This window comes from Anser brachyrhynchus, assembly GCF_964034855.1.
Source record: "Anser brachyrhynchus genome assembly, chromosome: 3".
NCBI lineage: Eukaryota > Metazoa > Chordata > Aves > Anseriformes > Anatidae > Anser > Anser brachyrhynchus.
In genome coordinates, this window is record NC_137696.1 from 81,419,833 (window position 1) to 81,446,637 (window position 26,805).

Sequence of the window (26,805 nt, forward strand, 5' to 3'; positions counted from 1 at the left end):
TAATTTCGTATATTTTTTTTTTGAAATGAGAAAGCTTTCCAAATGCTGTTTAATTTGATTATGGTTTGATGGAGTTGTTTAGCTCTGCACGCTCACTGTTTCAGTTATCATCTACTTTGCTCTTCCAGGTCCCCCAAATAACATAATTTAGGTAAACTTGTTTTGGCTTTTTAACTGTTCCTTTAGTTTATTTGTACAGTATGTAGGCTAGATCAGATCTGGACAGAAGCATTTTTGCACTGGAACTTGCAATGACATCTAGTTAAAATGAATTGTGAAGTAATATGGTGAAAACGAGTGCACATCTTAAAAAAATAAATAAAAGAGCAATTAGAAGCAACCATTAAGAGTGAGTGAATTGGATTTGATCCACAGTCTATTAATACCACATACTGAGAGCCAGATGTGCTTTGGAGAAAACAAAATGGGTCAAAAAGCAATTAAGCACAGTTTCAGGAAGTTGTGCAGATTTTTTTTTCCAGAAGTTTATTGATTTTTTTTTTCTGGTTTAAGTTGTATTATGTGTATATACAGTTTTTGGTTTTAGCATATCTTATATCTGATTTATATTATCAAAATTTCTCCATGTAAGAGGCCAGAAGATATGGAAGCTTTGATTTCTGCATGTGGTGGTTTTACCATGCTAGGCAGCTGAACACCACAACCACTCTCTCACTCCCCCTCCTTAGATGAGGAGGGGAAGAAGTAAAGGAAAAAAACAACTCATGGGTTGAGATAAGGATAATTTAATTAAAGGGAAAAAAATATTAAGAAAAGATTATTATTAATTAAACAATTTAACTAAAGGGAAAAAAGGAAAGGGGAAAAGGGAGGGGGAAAAAAAAAGAACAAAAAAAACAACAACAAAAAAAAAGTAAAGGCTATGTGGAAGTGCAGAGGAAAAAAAAATTATTCTCAACTTCCCACAAATGAGCGATGCTTGACCACGTCCTTGAAGCAGGGCCTCAACACACGTAGCCGGTGTTTGGGAGGACAGACGTTTTTGCAACAAGAGCCCACCCCTCCCCTCTTCTTCCTTTTTCCACCTTTTATTGCTGAGTGTGACATCATATGGTATGGAGTATCCCTTTGGTTGGTTTAGGTCAACTGCCCTGGTGATGTTTCCTTCTCACTTTTTTGCCCACCCCTTAGGAGGGTTAGAGAGAGTCCTGATGCTGTGCCAGCACTGCTCAGCAGCAGACACAACACTGGTGTGATACCAGTGCTGTTCTAGCTACATGTGCAGAGCACAGTACTGTATGGGCTGCTGCAGGGAAAGTTAACATCCCAGCCAGACCCAGTAAACTGCAACATTTAGTTTTCTCTTCCATTTGTTTTGAATTCATCCTAACCCTCTTTGTAATAGAATTTCAGAAGTCAGCTAAGATTCAGAAGAATCCCGGCTTGTTGGAAAGCATTGTTGTATTATATAAAACAGCCGTGCTTTAGTATGTACAGATGCTGTTGCATAGCACCTTTAGCATAGTAAAATAATAATTTGGCTAGATTTGCTATATCTCTCTTGAAGAACCTAATTATTTCAGAGACCTCTTTTTCTTGCTACCAGATTGTTATACCAAAAACTCTAGTCAATGATTACAAAAGATCTCAAAACAATAATAACAAAACTAGTATTCCTACCATCCGATTTTTGAGATACATCACATGTGTGCTTGGATACATCTTTTTACATGCACTATGTTTGTAATTTTTTGCTCATTAGCAAAAGGCAGAACTAGAATGAAGTTACGTTAGTAGGAACTAGAGTGACAGCAACATGTTTTTGACAAGGCTTGAGTATACACAAACTGTATATGAAGTATAATGAAAACTGGTAGGTAACAAAAAAGGAACTCATTCTGTATTATGGAACGAAAATAACATTACTAAAAAAAATGGTAGGCAGACTTTAAAGTGCATGGCTTTTAAGAAGCTGCTGGAAGAATGCAGTTCGAAGACGATAGCAATATGAGAAGACTTGTGAATTTCAACACTAAATACAGTGAAATAGTTCAGTTGGAAGGGACCTTCAAAGAGTATCTAGTCCAATTGCCTTCATGACATAAAAAGTTAAAGCATGTTATTGAGGGCATTGCCCAAATGACTCATGGACACTGAACACATCAACCATTCCTCTAGGCAGCCCATTCCAGTGTTTCACCACCCTCATGGTAAAGAAATTTTTTTGTGTCCAGTCTGAACCTTCCCTGGCACAACTTTGTGCTGTTCCCCTGTGTTCCATCATTGGTTACCAGTATGAATACTTAATAAATAAATAAAGCTCACCCTCTACATCCCACCAAAGAAGCCTTCTTTGGACAATGTCAGTATAAATGCATAAATAATTCATTTTAAAGCTAAAAAACAGAAAGTGAAAAATTTTAGGACTTAAATTTTTATTCGCATGAAATTATAAGAAAATTAGTAGGCTTTTGGTAGAACTTAAACAAATCTTAATATCTTAAGGATCTTAAACAAATTCGGTTTTAGAAGTTGGAGAAGATGTGAAAAATACCAACATGAGTAAGTTTTTTCCTAAGACATTTCCTTCCTGTCAAATACGAACTGACTTACTAGGTCATCCAGTTTGGCTAGGAAACAAGGTTTGGCTTAAGATCTCCTGAATGGCCATTGTGTGAACCTCTTTCTTTGTCAAGCAACAATCATATATAATATATGCAATAAATATCTCAAGAAATTCTAAAAACCCACAAGTGCAATGTCCTAGCATCTCCCATAGTCCAAATAGGGAAAAAAAATTGAAATGAATACCATCAACACTTCCAATGCATTCTCTAGAATGGGATATTAAGAAAATATTATGAATTAGGGTGTTTGATATTTCTAGAGCATTTGGACACCGAGTGTGTAGGATGAATCGGAATGCATTTCAGGCAGTGGTTTTATTCAGCTTCAGACTTTTGTTGGGTAAAATCATTGCTAACCTGTGAGGAAAACTAGAAAAACAACAATAGACAAGCAAGACAGATACTGTTTTGACATATTTGCAGATGATGTGCGTATGGCCTGAAAACTTTTCCAAAAAATTTACACAAGACTTTCAGATTTGAAAGTTTTTTGGCTTTGAATTTATATTTCATGCTATAGTTCACATTTAAAACTGTTCTAATTAGATGAGTAACATTTTTCAACATCATCCTGTCTTTATGAGAGAATATTTTGTTCCTTTGATAATCAATAATAGAAGATATTAGTAAATAATTTTATTTTGAATATTTAATGTTCTTAACTCAAAAGTAGTGGAACTTGAACTCTGATTGCTTTTATAAATTATGTATTTTTTTTTTACATATAAAAAGTACATGATTTTTAAGCATTATGGTATCTTGGATTATCTATATTAATATCAACAGTTAATCAGACATTGGACTATTTCAAATCAAATAAAATATATTTGCTACCCCTTTGATATAGAATAGTGTCTGCATATAATGGAGTTGTCATGTGTCTAAGATGGTGCTTGTACAACTAGGGGACCCCATACCATCATTCTGCCAAGTACCTCAGAAATCAGTTTCTCACATTTGTTTTTTGGCACTTGCAATAGAAATCAAAATGTTAATGAATGTTCTGTGTATCCTGCCTTCAGATATCTAGTCTCCCCAACCATTTAGAAACATCTAATGGAACATATTTGAAGTTTTACTGAAAATGTTTATATGTGCAACAGTTTTGCTGTATTGTGATGGCTTATCAACTCTATAAAAGTACATGTGATTTCAAAAGATTACGCACAGTTTTTCTAGTGAATCTTTTTAGTGACAGAAGGCAGAAGTTGTGAAAATGTGGATGCTGAGACAAATGCAAACATAGGCCACCGACTTCCCCATGTACTGGAAGATTTTGACGAAGCTTAGCAAAAAGCCAATACATATATTTATATAGACATATATATATTATATATTATAAAAAAACAAAATGAAGTTTGGGTAGGTAAAAAGAAGTAAAAACTTGTATATTGTTAGTTAATCTTTCCTAAGTCACAAAAGGTCACAAAATTATGTACAGATGAGAAAAACAAATGTGTTATGTAACTGTAAAGTAATTGTTATCTGGGGGAAAATGTTGCGTAGAGCTGCTGATCACTTGAACTCAGCAGGACCTGAGATGGTCTACCCTGCACACCAACAAAGTGCCTGTGACTAGAAGAGACTGCAGTATTGTGGTTCTTTCAGAGGCCGTATTTACTGGCTCCTGCACAGTTTTCGTAGGCAAATTGAACTTCCACATAATAAATCTTATACATCAACATTGAAAGCATCAAGGTGTCTGGTATGTTCTGCTTTTGAACTAAAGATTTTTTTTCCCAAATAAGGACTTATAAGAGCATTTGTAAAATATGTTATGTATTTGAATAATGACCTTGAAAAATGGTTTTGATTAAGCCACGTTGATTTCTGCTAACTACTACAGGATCTGTCATTCTCTATAGGTAATGCTGAGTATTAACACAACTATGAGATGAAAATTAAATTTGCCAAGTGCAGAACTCATAATTTCTATGTTTAAGATTACACCTTCTGTTTTAGTAATTACTGTACTAGGGATTCTACTCTATCTTTCTTTTTTAGATGAACAAAAAAAATACACGTGAAGTTATGAGTTGGCTTATAAATGGATAAGTTGGCTTATAAATTTGGAAGTTCTAAAATACTGAGAACTGCTGGCAAAATGCCAAAAACCTAGTACTGGATGGCAAAACTTTAGGGTCAAGAATTTAGAGAATCAAGATCTTTGCAAAAGCATTTATCTAGTGTCTTTGTAATAATACTTGAAAAGCACTTAGTTCTCAATTCAAAGGCAGTTGCATCAAGGATGAAAGATACTGCACATTTTATGTCTGTGAAGGTACTTCTGGCTTCAGTATACATGCATTTTGTAATCAAACAGAATTCCAGTGCAGTCTTTGATTCTAGAGATCACTTTTTTTCAAGTATTGTGCCACATGTTTATCAAGGACAGTAATCAGAAATCTGAAAAGAGTTTGAGACCTTTAGCATCGTATTGCCACTTTTTTATTTAAACTGTAGTATTGCTGAATAATTGAATGAAGTCCTAGCTGGTTTGCAGCTGAGGGTCCAATTGAAAAACCTATTGAAGCTAATGGGAAAGAAACTGTTGGCTTTGGTTTAAGCAGTAAGGACACAAGATAATACAGCACAAAACAGTGTTTCATAGAAAAAACACAGCACAATTTTTCAAGTATTTGCAGATGTGGATTTTCGGCTAGCTTCTGGAACTGAAAGCAATAAGAAAATGTGAGTCTGTCCCAGTGATTCATAGGTTAAAATCATTCATATAGACTTAACAGTATTACTTATAATTTGTTTAATGACCTTTACATTCAGGAATGGTTTTCTGGGTTCTTGATTCAGTAGCTACAGCACAGTAGAAAAATGTTTGTGTTGCAACATCACATTAAAAACATGTCTCTTTTCTTGCTTCATGGCATATAATTTCAAAACATCTATAACAATTATTTTCAAGTATTCTCTTAGATCTTGTTCTTGTGAGGGAGCATATTCCTTGAAGTAACCACTGAGATCTCTTGTCCAAGGAATATATCCAAGACAATGGTTGTAAGAGACTTCTATTCTTTCACAGTACCATACAGGTCTGAAGAATTCATTCATTGATAGTGAAACGTGAGAGGAATAATTGTAGTTGATTATTTTCAACCATTGTGTTAGTACCATGATTTAAAAGCAATGTGAACCCTTATGAAAGATTTCATCTTATGAATTGTTTCTTTTGCTCTCTCTCTCACTTAGCTACGACTCACCTATTAGAGTTTTATGTTTGTCATGTTCTATGATTCTATGAACTGTTTTCCAGTTGAATTGATCCTAAATATTTAACTATTGGGTGAGTTTTGAATGCTTGCCATTCTCATAATCCTGCACAGCACCCTGCCACAGTCCTATTTAAAATACTAATTAGACACAAATTCCATCTTATACATTAGTGTTTATGCAGAAAACTAATTATGTTCATTATTTTTCTTTTTTTTTTTTTTAGCAGAATCAAGTAATTATTCACTCATTTGAAAATTATAGCCTGATAGCCTTATTTATTAAGAATACTTTTTTTTTTTCCTCCTACACAGTCCAGTTTCTTTAAATTTCAGATTTCCACTTGTGGAAAAGATAAACATTACATGTAAACAGAGATATTTATGATACTAAATGACTAAGGAAATAGGTGGAAGGTTGATGACAAAACCCTCAACTGTTAATAAACCTGTAAAAGGAAAAGCAAAATGATAATTAAGAACATAAAGAATATAGCTAGAGCATATTGGAAAAAAGGCAAGATGTATAAGATTCTATCCACATGCAAATTCCCAACAAATTCCTTGCCCCCAGCACAAGAAGGATGTTGATCTGTTAGAATGGGTCCAGAGGGGGCCGTGAAGATGATCAGAGGGCTGGAGCACCTCTCCTATGGAGAAATTCTGAGAGCTGGGGTTGTTCAGCCTAAACAAGAGAAGGCTCCGGGATGACCTCACTGCAGCTTTTCAATACTTAAAGGGAGCTTATAAAAAAGATGGAGAACAACTTTTTGCTCAGTCAGAACACAGGGGAATGGTTTTAAACTAAAAGGTGAGATTTAAATTAGAGACTAGGAGGAAATTTTTCACTCAGAGGGTGGTGAGGCACTGGCACAGGCTGCCCAGAGAAGCAGTGGCTGCCCCATCCCTGGAGGTGCTCAAGGCCGGGCTGGATGGGGCCTTGGACAACCTGGTCTGGTGGGAGGTGTCCCTGCCTATGGCAGGGGGGTTGGTGGGGATCTTTAAGGTCTCTTCCAACCTGAGCCATTCTATGAAATTCATGTTGTGATATAAAGTTTCTTGCAGTTTTTAGGAGACAGAACTAGTAAATATTTGAAAACTAACTAAAAAAAAAAAAAAGGCAAATAAATTACTTCACTTATTTATATATGAATGTCAACTATCAGGAGGACTTAAATTTTGGGGAGATTATGGGACTACAGGAAAATGTTGCTGTTATGCATAGGCTGGAAATCTCATTTGATTTCCTTATAAAATGATTTGTGGCATTAAGGCAGAAAGTAAATTTGAAATATCTTCAAAGTCTTTGTCAATTGTGGAAATAGAAAAATGTTTCTAGGAACAAGTGTGATGAAATATGTCACTAATAATAAGGGGGGGAAAGCTAATTGGGATTGTTGTAGTTCATCTCGATTATAGTTTTAAATTTGAGTATTGAGAGCCATCTCGTGGCCGTACTGGTTAATGCATATCCATGCTACTGATTTTGTAGGCTGTTATTCTATTGTTCATTGTTTCACGTCAGAGCATTTTGAAGAATGAAAATTAAAAATAAACCTAATAATTTTTTTTTAATATTTGTTTGTTTCATGAGTAAGAGTTAAGTGAGCAGTCACTGTGGGGCAGGGGGACATAAATGCATTCTACTTACAGGCACGTAGCTTGAAATGCAGCTCACAGCACCTGAAGCTGGGAGTCTGTCAATATAGCAAATGGATAGAAATAGCTCCTCTAAATCATAATTTACATCATCCATGTTAGATGGCTAGAATTTAAATGGTCCCTCATGATGTGCTTGTGCAGGCAATTAGCCTACATATTAGTGGTAAGAACATGGGGAAATGAAAAGTTCCAGGAGCCTTTGGGACTCTGCCTTCATACTTAATCCTGAAAAAATATGAAAATCTGTTTGACCGGAAGGATGGCTTCTTTACATTCATATGAAATTTTGGAGATAACTTGTTCTTATTCCCTCTTTCCCTTCCTTCCTTTCTTTCTTGCTTCTCTTCTTGTACTTATTAATGGACCATAGTATATAATACAGCATGGAAAAGTTTTAGTTGAGTATAATGTATAATATATTTGTATAGTGTGTGCTACATTCACTGTTGGTAAAACAATGCATGTTTTAGCAAGCTAAAAATTTTTATCCAACAATTTTAAGCATTTATTTTTTCCAGATCCATTAATTAATAATTGGTTTGATTGCTGGAATAAGAGTTAACAGTAAATAGAACAACTCAATATTTGTGTTAGTGGAAACCTTTTTTCCCCTCCAGAGGACTTGTCCATGGCAAGGGAAGGGCTGTGGCAATGTAACATACTATGGGAAGATGCATGTTTTATATTTGGGGCTTCTAAGGAGGATGAACTGACTTTATGATAAATGATGCCTTCTGAATAAGTTACCACTGTCACCAATAGAAACAGTGTAAACTCTCAATTCCTATTTTTAGTATAATCTGTGGTTCTGTTATGTTCAGGCATTTAAAGCCACAGGATGATGTGATCAATTTTCATGTGTAGGGCCATTAACTTTTCAATTGTTCCTTCAGTTTCTCTGTGAGAGGAAGTATTTGGTATCAGAATAAGCAGGGATTAGTGTGAGGACAGATAATGCAAGTTCAAGTAGGTTCCAATTTACTCAGAATAGTAAGTGATATTTAAGAGCTATTGTTGATATATGCCATCTGGAAGTGTTGATACAATGCCACCTGAGTCAGTTACAACAGAAATTTGTTGCAATGTAAAGTCATTTGAGGGTCTATTTTGTCTGTTTCTTTCCTGGATAGTTTTTGGTCATTAGTCTAAATCAGAAACATGCCAGCTGAGTGGTTTCCAGGGTGAGATGTAGCACAGAGGTTTTAGTAGTCTGCACACGGTACCTACAAATGCGTGGTGTGTCTGAGTTCCCGTTTCAGTAGGTGGAGTTCAGTGTGTTTCAGGCGGTGGAGCCTGGATGGGAGAGGATGACTGAGCTCAACCTTGGGCAGACACGGCAGTCAGGGGGCAGAAATGCTGTAGAAGCCTCCACTGCCTGATGCCTGTCTGCTGTGAAGGGTGCTTAGACTCCTACTTCAGCTTTACAAAACTGCGTGTAGACAGCTACAGCGTAGGTGTCATAATCTCAAACCGAGCCCTGCTGTATCAAGCTGCTGGCAGGTTGGCCTGTCTCAAATGGTATGGCTGGCAGTTACTTTACTTTCTAGGGCCATTTCTCCACATCAGACAGCATTAGCTGGCCCTTTTATCTTCAGCTTTAGCAGGGTATAGATTAAACAAATATGATGGAACTATCGAGTTATTTCAAGTGATGTCTTCTGAAAGAAGAAACGGAGTAGGAAATCTTTTCTAGGTTGCTCTCAAGATTGAAAGACTGTGCCAAAATTGTAAGTTGTCAGTCTGTTTCTATAAATCTGATTAGAAAGGCTGTCTGATGGTATCACAGAAGAGAGGCACAATAGGTTTTCCTCCAGTGAATGGTCACTGGGGATAGTGGAGATAATACCAGTGCTGTAAGTAAGCGTAGCCTCTGTGTTTCTGTTCTGTGTAAAACTTCTGGGGCAAGATAATCAGCCATTCCATATTTGGAGCTCAAAAAACAATTTTAAAAATGTCTGAAATCCCCAAATAGCTTCAGACATTTAGATTGGAATTTGCAAAGTAAAATATTCTTAGATATGTAAACCAATTTGTGAAGGTGATATGATCACCAAGTTTGCTTTTGTGATATATCTTATATATTGTTATTTATCCGTATTATATATTATATTATTTTTATCAATTACATTTTATTTATCATAGAATATTTTATATTGGCTTTCAAAGTGCATGAGAAAATCAAGCAAAACAGTAAAAGCTGTAGAAATGTTTGTCACTCTAATCTAATTAAAAGTTCATAGGGATTACTTGAGTCAAAGATTCTGCTCTCCTTTTATTCTGATTTTAATTCATATTACAATAATACCATCTTGAAACCACTGAAATCTGATGTACTGGTAATAACCCTGTAGTATGTGTGTGTTACAAAACTCCACGAATTTGATGTTTGCTTTAGCACTGAACCATGCCATTTGGTTCACTTCTGTGCCTTCTGGGAAAGTTTCTCTTCTTCCGTATTGGAAAGCTATTAACATATTTTAAAAGCAATTGCAATGTGTTAGTTATAGAGCTGTTTTACATGGATAGTACTAGTTTTTACTCTTCATGTTTTCACTCTTCAACCACACACCTTTATTTGTATATATATATTTTTACTTCAACTTCAGTTATTTTTGCCATTAAAACAGCATGGAGATGGGTACTGAAAGAACTGGCGGAGGAGCTGGCCGAGCCGCTTTCCATCATTTATCGGCAGTCCTGGCTATCGGGGGAGGTCCCAGTTGACTGGCAGCTAGCCAATGTGACGCCCATCTATAAGAAGGGCCGGAGGGCAGACCCGGGGAACTATAGGCCTGTCAGTTTGACCTCAGTGCCAGGAAAGCTCATGGAGCAGATTATCTTGAGGGTCATCACGCGGCACTTGCAGGGCAAGCAGGCGATCAGGCCCAGTCAGCATGGGTTTATGAAAGGCAGGTCCTGCTTGACGAACCTGATCTCCTTCTATGACCAAGTGACGCGCTTGGTGGATGAGGGAAAGGCTGTGGATGTGGTTTACCTTGACCTCAGTAAGGCTTTTGACACCGTTCCCCACAACATTCTCCTCAAGAAACTGGCTGCTTGGGGCTTGGACTGGCGTACGCTTCGCTGGGTTAGAAACTGGCTGGATGGCCGGGCCCAGAGAGTTGTGGTGAATGGAGTCAAATCTGGTTGGAGGCCGGTCACTAGTGGAGTCCCCCAGGGCTCGGTACTGGGGCCGGTCCTCTTTAATATCTTTATCGATGATCTGGATGAGGGCGTCCAGTGCACCCTCAGTAAGTTTGCAGACGGCACCAAGCTAAGTGCGTGTGTCGATCTGCTCGAGGGCAGGAAGGCTCTGCAGGAGGATCTGGATAGGCTGGACCGATGGGCTGAGGTCAACTGTATGAAGTTCAACAAGGCCAAGTGCCGGGTCCTGCACCTGGGGCGCAACAACCCCAAGCAGAGCTACAGGCTGGGAGATGAGTGGCTGGAAAGCTGCCTGGCAGAGAAGGACCTGGGAGTACTGGTTGATAGTCGGCTGAATATGAGCCAGCAGTGTGCCCAGGTGGCCAAGAAGGCCAACAGCATCCTGGCCTGTATAAGAAGCAGTGTGGCCAGCAGGTCTAGGGAAGTGATTGTGCCCCTGTACTCGGCTCTGGTGAGGCCGCACCTCGAGTACTGTGTTCAGTTTTGGGCCCCTCGCCACAGGAAGGACATGGACGTGCTCGAGCGAGTCCAGAGAAGGGCGACCAAGCTTGTGAGGGGTCTGGAGAACAAGTCTTACGAGGAGCGGCTGAGGGAGCTGGGCTTGTTCAGCCTGGAGAAGAGGAGGCTCAGGGGCGACCTTATCGCTCTCTACAGTTACCTTAAAGGAGGCTGTAAAGAGGTGGGGGTTGGTCTGTTATCCTGCGTGCCTGGTGACAGGACGAGGGGGAATGGGCTAAAGTTGCGACAGGGGAGTTTTAGGTTGGATGTTAGGAAGTACTTCTTTACCGAAAGGGTTATTAAGCATTGGAACGGGCTGCCCAGGGAGGTGGTGGAGTCACCATCCCTGGAGGTCTTTAAAAGACGTTTAGATGTAGAGCTTAGCGATATGGTTTAGTGGAGTACTTAGTGTTAGGTCGGAGGTTGGACTCGATGATCTTGAGGTCTCTTCCAACCTAGAAATGTGTGATACTGTGATACTGTGATACTGTGATATTGAGTTCTAAAATGTTATTACTTACTTAGAGCAGTAAATTACACAGATATACTAGTTTTAAGGAAAGTGGATATTGTTTAGTATTTGCTTTCCTTATAGAATCATAGAATCATAGGATATGATTGGAAGGAACCCAAAAGGATCATCAAGTCAAACTCAGTGTCCTAACAGCCCAGCTAATGCAGCATTACAGATATGAATTCAAATTCTAGGTAAAGCGTTTTGCAAAGCCTTTTGAGATTGGGCTGCTTTTAATAGAAGGCAAAGTTGTGAGATGAGAAATATTTTTTCAGAGATGAAATGCATGAAGGGTGTAATAATTTTAACAGATATGAATATTAATTGTAAAGAAGACTTCATATAATTAAAAGATTTTTAAAAATGAAGCTCACAGTATGGTATTTAACACTTTCAACAGTCATTAGCACTAATGTATGCACAACAAGTAAACAGAATATGGAAACTGGAAATTAATCCAGGTTGGAGAGGGTCTGCCGAAGCAGCACAGCAACTCCCTTGTCACCTGTTTTGTGCTGCTATGCACTGCATTAAGTGAGAAAGTAGTAATCTCCTTACTTTTCCCTCCACCGTGTAGTTAATTCTCCATGGTATACTTGATATAGATGAGATATTTTCTTAAATTTCCTCTAAAATCTATGTTCTCTGTGTGTAAGCTTGCTGAAGAAACTTTTTAGCCGGCTTTAAAATAATGGTGTACAGATTACAGTATCTTAATAATAGTGAGCTCCTCAGTTTTTACAGAGGATTTCTAATCTAGTTTACAAAGCAGATGGTTAAACTCACATTGACACAATATTTTTTTTCTCAAAATCTGTGTAAATAGATTGTAAAAATGATTTACAAAAGAAGATAGGTGTTCCTATGCTCAAAGATGTCAGCTGTATGTGCTAGGTACATGCTTAAATTATGGTAGAGGTAGAATACAATCTCTCAAAGCCAAATTTAATTATAAATAATTGTCTCATCTCTATGATTTTTAAACTTTACAAAGCAATTATCTTGCAGGCTTCATGAAGTATGAAACATAAAATTGGTAATTGACATAAAATAATGGGACTATAAAGGCTAGATATGGAGAGATTTTGTTGTTGGGGTTTTGCTTTTTTTTTTCTTTTTAATAAAGTAAAGGAGAAAGGCATAATGAATATTAAAACCTTTTTCTTCCAAGGGATCTCATAATTTAGCAGAGGTCTGTTGGAATATCCCTCATTTGAACAGGATCTCATTGTAAAATCAAGCTCTGTGGAGTGCTTCTTTCTTTGAGCAGCTGGTTTCCTCTGGTAAAAAGCCTAATAGTTGCCTCAGTTTAACTGACAATCTGTCTTTAAATTCCCAAGTCTGCTGGCCAAAAGACCCAAGTAATATAAACCATCTTGTTACACCACTTATTAGATGCTACTTCTGTGCCCTTTCAGGTGTGTAAAGACACAGTGTTACCTTTGAATCTGACTTTGAACGATTTTTAATAGTCCACAGGCTTACAGTTGTACTCTGAGGTAGCAGAGATTGTGAGAGCAGCCTGCTAGCAATTTGAAATAAAATTAATGAAAAAGTCAACACAGTTGTCAAAGGTGTTGATAATAAGCTGACTGCAGCATTGATCATAAGTCCTACGGATGATATGTATCCCTATGAAATGTTTCTTGTCCTGAGCATACAGTGGAAAAAATTATGAAACGGTAAGGCAAAGAGATAATTCTGAGAGAGGTAAAGTTATGGAAATTTGATAGGGTGTGCATTTGAGTCAGGACATGGGCACAAGGAATAAAAAATTCACAGGAAAGCAGGTCCCACAATTTATGGGTCTATTAATTTCTAAATAGGTTTTCTTTTTTTAGTACTAAGATAATTATAACTCATAATTAATCAGGTGAGACTATATGAACATATGGAAAATCATAAACATCCATAAATTTTCATTTTCTTTGAAGATTTTTCAGAAGTTTTTCATGTAAAATTTGACATTTGGTGACACTGAGCTACATCTCAAATCCTTGGAACTCTTGTAGAATAGCAAAGAGACAGGAGGAATAAAACATCTTTGGTTCTGAGAGATAATACATTCTTAATGCACAAAAAAAGTATGCTAACCTTTTATGGGGTGCTAATTACATCATGATTTTTCTTTCATTTTTTTAATGGGTCTGGGTATTGCACATGTATCAAGGAAAAATATTTTTATCATGATGCAGATGTTCTGATGTGCTAGTTTTTTCTTGTTAAAGTTGAGATTACATAGTTCAAGTCAATTAATGAATTGAGAGTATAATTTGACTTTTTTAGTATAGGAACTACTTTTATTCTACATTTTCTTTTATCATTTCTGCTTGATATTATGTTTATTTTTTTCCATCTTGTAGGGCAGGAGCTAGAAAAGTGAAAAGATCAAGCCACAATACCAAAACAAAAGACAATTAATACTTACAATTTCTCTCTAAAAGAAAACAATTATTTTCCTGTTTTAAGATAAATTTCAGCTTTTCATGGTCCCACATACTGATGCTGGTCTAAAGTTGTTTGAAAACCCTATAGATTATTAATTCATACTGCACATTTACAATTACCTACAAAACTTTAAAGAGAAATTCCTTTCTTCTGAAGAATCCTCAATATGTCACTTTGCATAGCTGTGAAGTTGCTGTGGACTGTTATAGTTTAATTATGAAATGAGAAATACGCTTAATGTTCACAGATGGATTTTATTTTCATGGCTCAGCAGAGTGGCAGTTTTGAGTATTACGGAGAAGCAAAGGGGGTGTTCTCAAATATAACAAATACTTCTACAGAAACCATGCAATATCAGATTTCTGTTGAAGCAGAAATATTGAAATTTCTACACAGTTAAGCACAGCAACAAAAGGTTTAACTAGGTCTCCAGAGGATGTCAGTATTTGAACTGAAACCAGTACAAATTCATCCTTGCTGTTGCCATGCTGCCCTTGCATGTCATCAAACTCTCCCAGTATCAATTTCTTTTCATTGTTCTGTGTGTTCCCTACTGGCTAGTTTTTATAACAGCAGACTGAAAACACCTTCTGCTGCCAGAAAAATGGACCAAGACCGATGACTCCTTCATTGCTGCAGTCCAAGTGGTTAACAAATATGACAGAAGAGCTTCTTGTCTCAAGGGCCAGAGAAGTGTAGATACTTTTCTGCATTTTATATGTTTCATACATCTATTCCCAGGGAGAGAGCAGTATGATTCCAAATTGATGGGAAAGAAAACCAAAGCTTTATATGATTTTGCATGCATTTGAAAATCCTGTTATAAAATTAATTCAATTTTAATTGATGTTCATTTTCATGTTATCGGTGAGCTGAAATATTTTAACACTTCTGTTCACTGTAAAGTCCAGATTTACATCATACTGAAGCAAAAATGTCTTTACATAATTTATATTGCATTTTCTGTAAACAATAGAAATATTTTTATCATTGTACAAAATAAGAAAATTAATTAGCAAATTAAATGTGTATTTTAGTCTTCCTGTATTTTCACTCATTGATGGTGCTTAAGCTGGGTCATTATGAACATTTCCTTTCTAAACCTAGTGCTGGTTCCCATTTGTGTTTACATAGAATTGTTTTTCATTTTAAGTTCTTAAACCTTGTACCTGAGTATCATTAATTCCTTCAGTTGTAAGATAGACACCTCAGTCTGGCTTTATCTGAAATATTAAGTTACACTGGTCCATGTTATTAAATTCTGGCTCGAGTTAGTGTATTATCTATACAAATAGGTGTGTTGTTGTTTTGTTGTTTTGTTTTTTTCTTTATAACAGCTAGGCATTACGTGAGATAATTTGAAACTATGCCTACATCCCCAGTAACTTGTTACAAAGCCATCTTTTGTGCACGGTCAAATTTGCATTTATGATTCTTTCATTCTTGGCTTGTTTGGCTTGCTCAGAAATGTAATATTTTAGCAATACTAAGTTTTCTTAGCTTCTCTCAACACTGAGGTCCATAAATGCTTTTATCTTCTGTATTACAGATTACAGAACTGAAGAATGAAAGATTAAATGTAACGTTTAACTCTTGTTCAGTGTTTTAAATATGATTGATTTCTGTTCTTCCTCCTCCCATAGAATCTTATCTCATTCTCCATGCACCAACTTTTTTCAGTGAAAAACACAAGGGTACTGTAAAAAGATCACAATGAATAATGCAAGATGTTTCTGGACAACATACCAATCCATTCTTTAATACCACTCATCACTCCTTAATCTGCCAATTGGATGAGACACAATATTATGCAATATATAGGGTATGATCTGTGATAGTAAGGCCAGGGCAACAGAAAAACAGGGCAACAGAAAAACATAGCAGAAATTCTGTCTTGCATCTTTTCTTGTGAATCAAAAAGTGAAGGATAGTCTATAGGTATTTTGTGAACATATTCACTGATTGGAGCATAAAGACATGAAGAATAATGATCCTACCTGTACTACTGCAATGTACATTTTAAACCTTCATTATTCTGACAAAACCACAGTATTATCTATCATATAAAAAGTACATCAAGGAATCACTGAATTGCCAGATTTCAGATTCCCAATAGTTACCACTAGTGTGTGAGAAGTATTCCAGCAATAATTAATGTTTTTCTTTATTAAAACACTTCATTCCTCACTTTTGAAAGCAGAAAAGTCTTTTTGGTCCATATTTACAGAACTCATTTTCATTTAAAAAGAAAAATAGCTTCCCAAGTTTTTTCTTCAAAGAATTTCTATAAACACCTACCTGCTCTGTAAAAAATATATATATATAAAAAAAATAAAAATAAAAATTTATGGCTTTGAAGAAATGAGGCTATTATTTTGCTTGAATAAAAATACAGTTATGTTAGAACAAGACAGTCATAGCTTGAATAGGTTTCTTGGCAGTTGTTCCTAATTGTCCAGACTTTTCCTCCTTTCTTTTTTTAGTACAGTTCTGCTAATTGTGGTTTAAATACATTTAAACTGAATTCTTTGAACTCTGCAGGGACTTTCTCTGTGTTTTACAAATAACAGCAAATCAGTATGTTATATAGACCTGAAGTATTTTTAAAACTTTCACTGAAGAGGGTTAGCTCTGTTCTGGAGAAAATTATGTGCACATGTGTGTACGTGTAGAGAGAATTACTTTTAGTGCAACAACTGAAAAACAGTCTGTGCTCCACTGAGGAACAAGGACAGATAGATTCCTATTCTAAACAAGTATTTATAAATTATAAATTGACAGGAGACAACCCTCAATAGATAGGAACCTGCATGCACGCAAAGAAGAAAAGGTTCAGAAGAAAAACAGTTGTAATACTATAATAAAGAAAATTAGTCCTGAGTTCTGTTCCTGATGATGTCATTCAAAGAATTATCCTTACATTGATATTGATAGGATACGCTACTGAGGAATATGTTTAAGCAAAGCAGTCACACTACTCTCCTTTCTTTCTCCTTCAGAGGTGTTTTTAGAGCACTTTACAGAACTTACTGAGGTGATTTCAGTAAATTGATCAGAGCAGTAACTCATAGGTTTAAACAATTCTAACTTTAATACAGTGAACTTAAATCTCCAGAGGGAGACAATTAGATTATTGACTCTTCCAGGAGAAATTCAAACTGATTCACATTTGTTTGCTAGAATTACCTTCTTCAAATACTATCTTGCCAGGTACCCGCTAATTATAACTCAGTAAAAGAGTAAGTGTTGGACAGAGATATTACTTCAGGATATCTATACAAAGTTAATAGATAGATATATTTAAAAAGTGAAGGTTTAGAGAATGAGCGTGCATACTTATTAAGCAGAATAGCATATTGGCCAGCCTGCATCCCTCTACATTCAGTGATCTGCTAGGTCATGCAAGTCCTCTCCACTGAGTAGAGCTCTTGGTAGTCTGAGTTCTCCACAGGAACCAGCTGCAGTGTGAGCAGTGATGCCAGTGCCGCTGTTCCCAGGAAAGAGCAAGAGAACTAATGAGAGGGCATATCAACAAAGAACCAGTACATCAATCCAGTGTATTAAACTGATGAGTATCTTCTTCAAAGTGACATATATAACTTCATAGAAGAGCTTCATGACAAGTCATTTATATGAGATTTAGAAGGTTTTTACAGCCAGACTGTAAATAACTGCATCTTTATTTCTGTCAACATAAATCAGCCAATGAACAAATCTCCTGTCATTTTTTAATAAATAAATAAATAAATAAAATAAACTTCTCTGATTTCATATTCTTTAAGCTATAGGTAATAAATCTGTGCCATCATTATCTGCTTCCTCCAGTTTCAATTTATTATACGATTTGCCTGCATCGTGACATCATCAATGTAGGCATCTCTAACTGTTGAAATCTATAAACTAAGTCTTCTTAAAGTAGCATTCCTTCTGTCCCTAATCTTGATGTAGTGCAGAGACCATTAATAACAGGTCAGGCAATTACAAATTTAGGTAAACAAGTTCTTAGGAAGGGAGCTGTGTCTGGTAGAGGTCCTCTCTTTTTGTCTAGATTTCATATTTTTTGGAAGAATGAATTTTATTTTTTTTCTTAACATCAATTACAGGACTTCCTATTCTAAAGCATAGACATATTTGAAAATTTTATATATTATGTTTAATATAATGTAAATATAATTTACATTAAAGTAAATATTTTTTTTATGTTGTTTCTTAAGAGATAGGGAAGTAAGACAAGATAAGGACCAATTGTTTAGTATATATTCATCACAGCAATGTAGTCAACTTTTAAATCCTTGAGGGAAAAATTCTTTGAAAAGCTAATTCTTTGCTTCTCTAATAAAATACTAATTTAATCTTGCTCCTGCTGCATAACATGACACTTCATCCTTGCCCTAGAAACAAATGCTGATAGCTTAGTTATTATGCAGGCAGTACGAGTTGAATAATACAAATAAAAGTTCCAACTCATAAAAGAGAGTCCTCAGGTAAAATCATTATACCTCAGATGCATTCCTTTTTTCTCCCTTTAGACTCCAATATATTTTTCTTCAAGTTCAGTTTCTTGTATAAACTCTGGGATAGTGTTACTGCTTGTCATCATGGTTTAGTATTTTCTCTGCGTTTCATATATTTGTTCTGTGTACCTTAAAGTCATGTGTTGTTTTTTTTCCTGTAATAAGAAACTATTATATTTTGACTTCATATTTAAGGAGCCCTTGTCTTTGATTTTTTGTCACTATCGAAATTTTGATCGCTCCCCTTTGAAACAGCAGTTTTAAATAATAGAATATGGTTTGGGTTGTATAGATTAATTAATATGCAATATTCAAATAGTGAATTCTGAAAAGCAAAAATGGTGAATGCAATCCTAAAGCAAAATCATGCAATCCTGTGAGCATTTCTTTTCCTTTCTCTTGATCCTTATATATACTGATGTTCTGATACGCTTCCCTCTTCACTTCCTAAATGGATGAAGACTTCTCTTATTTTACCTTAATCTCACGAATTTTGAAATGGAGTCAGTATTCTTTAAGTGAGACAGGAAGAGAAGATTCAGCAGTACAATGAATTTGAATGAAGTAAAGGAAGCTCATTTTGTTGCAACTTTAAAAAATTCAGAAGGTCAGCCAGAGAATTGTTTTTTCTGATGTCTTTAGGAATGTTACAAATTAGTTGTTTTGGAAATAACTGAGCTGCATTCATCACACAGTAGTAACGCTAATTAAAGTTGCCATTCATTGAAAGCTGCAGCAAAAGATATTTTGTTTGTTTTAGATGTCTGTGATACCTGTGCTGAGTGCAAGCACTCAGCAAATGAAGCTAACACGGCCTCAAAATTAAGAGCTAGTACTTTGTAGGGTGCAAAGGATGAAGGATGGGAATAAATTGCTCAGAATTGTTCAAACCAGTGAACAAATACGAAGGTGCATTCTGAGCAAACTGCAAGTGCTGCCCTATTGTGAACTCCACAGAAGGGAAATTACAATGATTGAGTCTTACAGTCATAAGCATGAAGTTTTGCTGTAGTTAAGGTGATTGTGAGAAAAATACTAGAATAGCCTGTGCCATTTCTTTTGCTGGAAGAAAATTCATGATAGTCAAAAACTATGTTATTAGTGGAAAAAAACGACCAACATTCAAAGTTGCAAACAAGTATTTTCAAAACGAGGAAGCATAAAGAAGAAATAAGTAATATATAGAAAGAAAAATAAAATGTGATTTTGCCAAGTAATGGCAATATTAGTCTGTCCTAGATTAGTGTATTAATCAGAGATTAACGAAAAGACATTAACTGAAGTTTCACTTATTCGTAGCTGCTTCTTGTAATCAAGCTTTATTGCTCTTTTTTACTTGTTTTTTAGATAAAATAAGAAAAAAAAATCTATAAGCCTATTGAAAGTTTAATTCTTTATGGCTAATGATGTATTCAGACAAAAAGCATACATCATATAGTCTTTATGAATGATGATACCTTTGTGATACCGGGTGCAAGTAGAAGGTAAGGAAGTGTGAAGAGTTATCCCTAAAGGTTGTTTAAATATTTTTTTCTTTTATGTGTGCTTCATTTCTAATTAAAAATAAAAGCATATTCTTAAGTGTCTAATTGCAGCATTTTTAATATCTTAATCAAGAAGTACATGAAATTCAAAACTTTGAAAGGAGAAATGTAGGTGATAGCAAGCTAAACTAGGAATTTATTTAATGCATAGTATTTTAAATGCACATGCACATGTAAGCCAAGGTCATAAATCTGCAGCCCTCTTGAGCAATAAGGGAGAGGAAAGAAAATCAATTCTAATCAGGCGACCAGTGCCAGACCTCATAACAACGACTTCTCCATACACCTGAGACACTTAGTACCATTTCATATACATTTTAAGCAAAATGCTTTAGTCTGTAATAGAAAAAAGATGGGGGTACTGAAACTTTTAATAGTTTCACTTCTGTTATATAGTAATTATTTGTTCTGTTGTCTCTGAAATTATTTCTAGATTTAACAGAACAGCCATGCAATTCATTGAAGCGAAATCTTAGGAGGTCTGTTTGCAAATATGCTGCCATTAATGGATATATGTTGTATAAGCACTCTTCCAAGCCATCGCTGAGATACCTTGTCTTTTTTTTTTCTTTCTTACATGTTCTCAAGTGTTTGTAGAATTTGGTTACTTAGTTGTTCTTGAACTAACTTGCCTTCTAGCTCTGTAATTTAAAATGTCCACAAATTTATGAAAGAAAATCAAGTCAATTTCTGTACAGTTAATGGAAACATCATTATTTTCAGGATTTTAGATAATTATTTTATTGGATTGTCATTTGTTTTTTGCTATGTCAAAAATAAGCTTTGAGTTTTTCATTTAAAAATTAGATGTTTAAAAAAAAAAAACAAATGAACATTTTGATGATGAAACAAAACATACAGGTTGTTTGTCCTGTATGTCTGAAAAATTTCATTTAATGCATCTCTATATTGGTTGCTCCTCAGCCTGGAAGTCTAGCACATCACAGATTAAATAAATATTTAGACAAAACCTATGAATATTAAATATTCCAAACATGTTATTTTAGAAAAATTGGTAGATTTTAGGAGCATTTCAATACACTTTCTAAACATGCAACTCTATGTATATAGTTGTAACTACATATTTTTACATCATTGATTAATCTTAAGCTTATAAGTACTTGAGTTATAGTCAGACTGTCATTGCCACATCTTAATGGCAAATCTTTCTGGCATAAAATTTTCCCTTTCCTCCTCCTTTTTTCCTGTGTTCACATTCTCAAGTACCTTTATCTGAATTAGTGATATTGTAGCTCCTTTAACTATAAACAAATAGTAGTTTCCTTCTCTATATAGCATAAGATTTTATTCTTCTACTTTCCCGTTAGTAAATTTGCCTGTCTTTCAACCACATTATAAAACATAAGCAATCAGGTTACAAACAGAGTTATGTACTTTTTAAATTGTGGAGGTTTAAGTGCAGGATTTGGCTTTTTTCAGCTACAGATAATTTTTAGAGTGTAATTTTTGATATTGAATAATTGTGCTTTCTGAAAAATAGTTACATTAATACCTGTAAAATAGATGTGTGAGACCAATAAAAGCTCTACTAAAAAACTGGAATTTCTGATGGTTGTCATACCACATAGGAAGATTTACTTTACTTAAGATACAAGTTAATTTCATTGTTAAATGCTTACAGCAAGTTCTGAACGTAGTCAAGATCAATTCAAATTACTGTTCTGCAATTATTCTTAGTTTTGCAACTGAAGTGAATTTTCCACATGCCTTTCTTCTGTGGGATTTGTTGCTGATACACTATCAATGCAGTCCTTGGTGCATTTGTGTTCTTTATGAAGTATTTCTTTTCATTCTCTGGCTCATAAAACAGTGGTACATGAACTGCACAACCACTTTTTCAACTTCTTTTTTATTCATTTTTACATGCTGCAGCACAAATTAAATTTGCCAAAAATTCTTGTGTAGTTAAAAGCTGAATTTGATTTCCTTTAAATGAATAGTAAATAATTACAGCTAAAGCAGAAAAGATCAGATATTGAGAAATTGGATAATTATGAAGCTAAGAAAATGTTTTTCCTACAGTATTTTTCTTTTCATGTCCTCTTTTATAATTGCATTCCCATCTCTATGTATTTCTGTGTTTGCAGAGATTTATTGTTCATGTTTGGCAGTATGCCAGTAATATGAACCATGTTTTTCTTTACTTTACCCACTCTGTATCCCTTAAGTCAACGTTCAGTGGCTGTGTGTCAGGTACTAGTAAAGGTACAGTCTGGAAAAAAAAAAAAAAAAAAAAAACATAATTTGATCTAGAAATAATTCACTATAATATACAGGGCTGAAAGTACAGTGCCAGAGTTAAAATACCCTTAACTCTTCTATAGTCTATAGAAAAGTACCGTTTCTCTGTTGACAATGATAATAAATCTTTTAGGGAAAGATCAGAGTTGTTGTTACCACAACCCCCCTGGTGTCATAGCCAGCAGTGATCTGTTTTGGAAGGCAGTGGTATTCAAAAGAGATGGGAGGAAATCAGTAGTTTTTCTGGCAAATCAGTACACTGAAACGTGAAAATCTGAGGAACCAGTAGCCAGGGCCTAGGGTAAAAAGAGTTTTCATAAAGCATGCTTTGTGACCTTATACTTAAGCTCATACAAGCTTGTTTGAAGGTCCTTTATTCCAGTTTACACCAGGACTGGTCTGCCTTTCCTCCTGTCATCTTAGTTATAATGAAAGAGCTGTACCTTTTGTGATACTTGAGCTGTAGCCTAAACCCATGTTTCTGAAAAGAAGGAGAATGGTTCCCATTGGGCTAAAATAGCATGAACTCTAGAGGTTTGGGTTTCCTGTTTAAATGGCTGGGTTTCTTTTTTCCTTCCCTGTTGTTTCTGGAAGCCACGCTCCAAAGCAATTCAAGTTTCAGATTTTAGTGTTTGGAAGGGATATTAGCTTTTCTTAACTTTGAGTCCCTATTCATTTTAGGGGAAGCATGGTAAAGCTAGCACCCAGAATTAAGGGAGACATTCTTATGGGGATCTTACTTGGAGGGAGTTTGGAAGACCTGTGATTTTTGCAAACTGACATCCCAGTCTCCTGTGCATGGGAGGATGTAAATGTAAAAATGAGGGGCAGGTGAACAGTTTGGTTACATAGTGTGAACTTCTTAATCTTAGTGTGATCTTCTTAATCTACACTGTGCCAAGATGATGCAATGGCTGGAGGTGGGAAGGGTATCCCTTCCTTAATGTTAAGTATGGTTTGTGGCCTGCTACTTAAGCCTGTTCTAGCTGCTTGCATAGTCTGAAAGAGTTTATTTTAAGTACATGAATTGTCTGTTTTCAGTGTTCATACTGGTTATCCCTAAATTTGGGTCTCGGTTTACATGAAGTTCTATTTTTTAAATAGTATTCTTTTGAACAATGAAGTATATATTCTTTGGAAAGTAAGAATAGAATTCAAATTAATTTATAGCAAATTGTGAGGTATTGGTGCTGACAAAAAGTTTGACGCTAATAGAAATAGTTCCTTTCATATGACTCATAATAATATTATTTTTTTCCTTCCTTTTTTTTTTTTTTTTTTTTTAATACAGGGCTTCTTGTGCTGTAATTGGAAGTGAATTTAATTTTTATGCTTGTCCATTCTAGGTACAGAGATCCAGAAATAAGCAGTTACGTGAGCTGTTTCCAGATGGATTTAGCATTCATCATGCAGGAATGCTGCGGCAAGACAGAAGTTTGGTTGAAAACTTGTTTTCTAATGGACATATCAAAGTCCTAGTTTGTACAGCTACACTTGCCTGGGGTGTCAATCTTCCTGCTCATGCTGTTGTTATTAAGGTAAGAGATGATATACTCTGCACATGGTTATCTGTCTTAAAAGAAAACTGTAAAGAAGCATAGATAGCAAGATCATTGTGGGTTTGGGGGCTGGAGGGGATATGTGTGATTGACTTGAAATGTTATTTATATCTCATTAAGCTGATTCTCACTAGTGGGAGTCTAGTTTGTATAGTAAAGATTTAAATATATCAAAGATTATGAGAGGATTAGTTAAAGTACACTTCTGAAATCATGCTGTATTTGCCTAATTTCAGTATTCAGCTCATCAGGATTATATTCGTGTGTATTTATGTTAATTTTTATTAACTTTTCCTCAACCAGGGAACACAAATATATGCTGCAAAAAGAGGCTCCTTTGTTGACCTTGGAATTCTAGATGTCATGCAGATATTTGGTCGAGCCGGACGGCCTCAGTTTGACAAATTCGGAGAAGGCATCATTATTACAACTCATGATAAACTCAGTCATTACCTGACTCTTCTTACTCAGCAGAATCCAATTGAAAGCCAGTTTCTTGAAAGTCTTGCAGACAACCTAAATGCGGAGGTAACTTTTGAATTATTTAGCACAACTAGCAACTTTAACAGGAATAATATTATTTGAAAAAAAAATGCATTATTTTCACACATAAAATATCTAAAATAGAATTTTCATATATTACTGTGAGTCTTTAAGTGTATATTTTAAAGAGGAATGAACTGTTAGACATGAAAATATTGCAGGCCTTATACAAAAGGTAATAGGTAATAGAACTAGTATGGAGGGTCAAATATCATTAAGATAAAGCTGTAGAAACACCTAGCGTTTACATTTGATCGGAAGTGCCTTATTAGAATTTAAGCAGTAAGTATTCTGCATAACTGCAAATTGAAATCTTCAAGAAATTAAAGCATATCTTTATATAAATAAACTCACTTTATTTGGCTGACCGCAATATACGAAGAGAATAATATACTTGGCTTACACTCTTCTCTTTGGTCTCAGTTTCACAGTGTTAATCACAACTGCTTTATTATAAATTGCAAGTTCTCAGTTTACTTCAGGTTCAAAGAAAACACATCCGAAGATGTAAAGATCTGTGCTTAGACTGAGAGTACTGACCTCCATTATATTAAAACCATTCAAAAGCTATCTAGTGTAATAACCAGATAAAAATCTGTATATACATAGGCACACGCACTTTTTTTAAAAGGAGCCTTCAGAAATTTGAGCATGCTTAAATGAAGAAAAGAATGTTGTTTTACTAACACACTTAAGGTTTCTTCAATAAAAGTAAAGGAGTTCAGCTAGACTGAAATGTCCAGTGACATCTTAAAAGTGATTATGATTCTTAAAGATGTAAAATTTGTTTGGTCTGTTATTGATGGTCTTGCTATTTTAAGGTGCTTGTTCTGTTTTATCTATACAATTCTACTATATTTTGGTATTTTTTCTGCCTTTTCATCACTTTAAAGCATTTCAGTTATTCAATCATGAATAATAATTTTAAAAGGAAATTCTGGAAGGGAGCAGAAATGGATGCGGTGACCTTTTAGAATGTCAAGATTCATCCCTTGATTCTTCTTTAAAAATGACTAAGTTTGATCATTCACCTTTAAAAAAAATCTTTTAAGGATTCTTGTAAGTTATTGATTCAGTTCCTGTTAATAGGAAAATTCTCTGTTCAAGTATTCTCCTTATGTCCAAGTTCTGTCACACATCAGAACTAGAATAAAGTTTAGCTGTGATGCAAATATTTCCTCACAGCTATTCCTCTTTAACTAAAGTTTCTGAAGTGGTCTGAGTACAGTCAGGGAGAGAGAAATTAAACTCTCCTAGCACAAGGGATCCAAATGTGAGGAAAAGGAGCCATTTGCAATTTTTCCAACCCTCTTCATCACATTAGTAATAATAGCTTAAATCCTAAAGTTGGTTGTGAAAGCCAGAATTGCTTGCACTTACTGTTCAGCACCCTAAAAATTAGGAGGGATAGGTTTGATCCTAAGTCATAAGATACCTTCAGATCTAGGCTTCCTCTTTAGTGAGTCAGACACAAGGTGCATTCCTAGAGGACATTTTGTTGTTTGTTTATTTTCATTCTTTATACTCTCTCTCCGAAGTATTTCAAGTACCTAACTTGAGGTACGCTTCTTACTCTTCAGTTCCTTCAGTTAAGTAAAATGAGTGTGGTTCCACACATACAGCTTGTTTTGTATGTACCTTAATGAAAACTGAAATTTGGAAAAATAGAATAGAATCTAATCTATTACCTATGATGAGCTATAAATGAATGTATTTCTTATTATTTAGAATACTTTTTTCTTTATCTCTATTTGAAAGTTAGTCAAAACTTCTTGTTCAGAGAACATACTAGACTAGCTTAATAGAGTAACTTCTGCTGATAGTCTGTACAATTCAGTAAGGTGTGCAGTATCTGGACTTCAAAAGTCAAAAGTATTGCACCTCTGGATATCAGAGTTGAAAAAAATGCGATCACTTTGACAAGTCCTTTTTTTCTGGGAAATCTCTTAACTGCATTGTGTATGGTGCAAGATCCTTGTTATATAGATGAAATATTTCCATTTGTGTTTGAATCATATCTTGCATGTCCATCTTGAAGGTATTCATAGTGAAACGGACTTCTAAACAGAGGACAAATACGTAACATAAGTAGCGAAAAGAGCTTTTCAGTGGACTTCACATACTTTCTGATGAAGGAAGAAAGAGCTGAATATTCTTTCCTTCTCAAGAAAGAATTTATTTTCTGGTTTTTATTTTATTTTACTTTATTTTTTATTTTAATGGTGGAACTCTAGTCCTCCCACCTGTCAGGTCAGTGTAGAATTACAAAAACGAGTTGCAATAA

The 26,805-nt window shown here is 35.2% G+C and overlaps 1 protein-coding gene across 5 annotated transcripts in view; it reads left to right on the forward strand.

The window, feature by feature from the left end:
- ASCC3 (activating signal cointegrator 1 complex subunit 3) overlaps window positions 1-26,805 on the forward strand; it is a 284,849-nt gene that overhangs the window by 154,807 nt on the left and 103,237 nt on the right. For all 5 annotated transcript variants that reach the window (XM_080586451.1, XM_080586455.1, XM_080586454.1 and 2 more), the window contains exons 15-16: window positions 23,766-23,957; window positions 24,282-24,506. In XM_080586451.1, coding sequence (XP_080442577.1) covers window positions 23,766-23,957; window positions 24,282-24,506 — 417 coding nt within the window. The remainder of the gene's footprint in view (window positions 1-23,765; window positions 23,958-24,281; window positions 24,507-26,805) is intronic.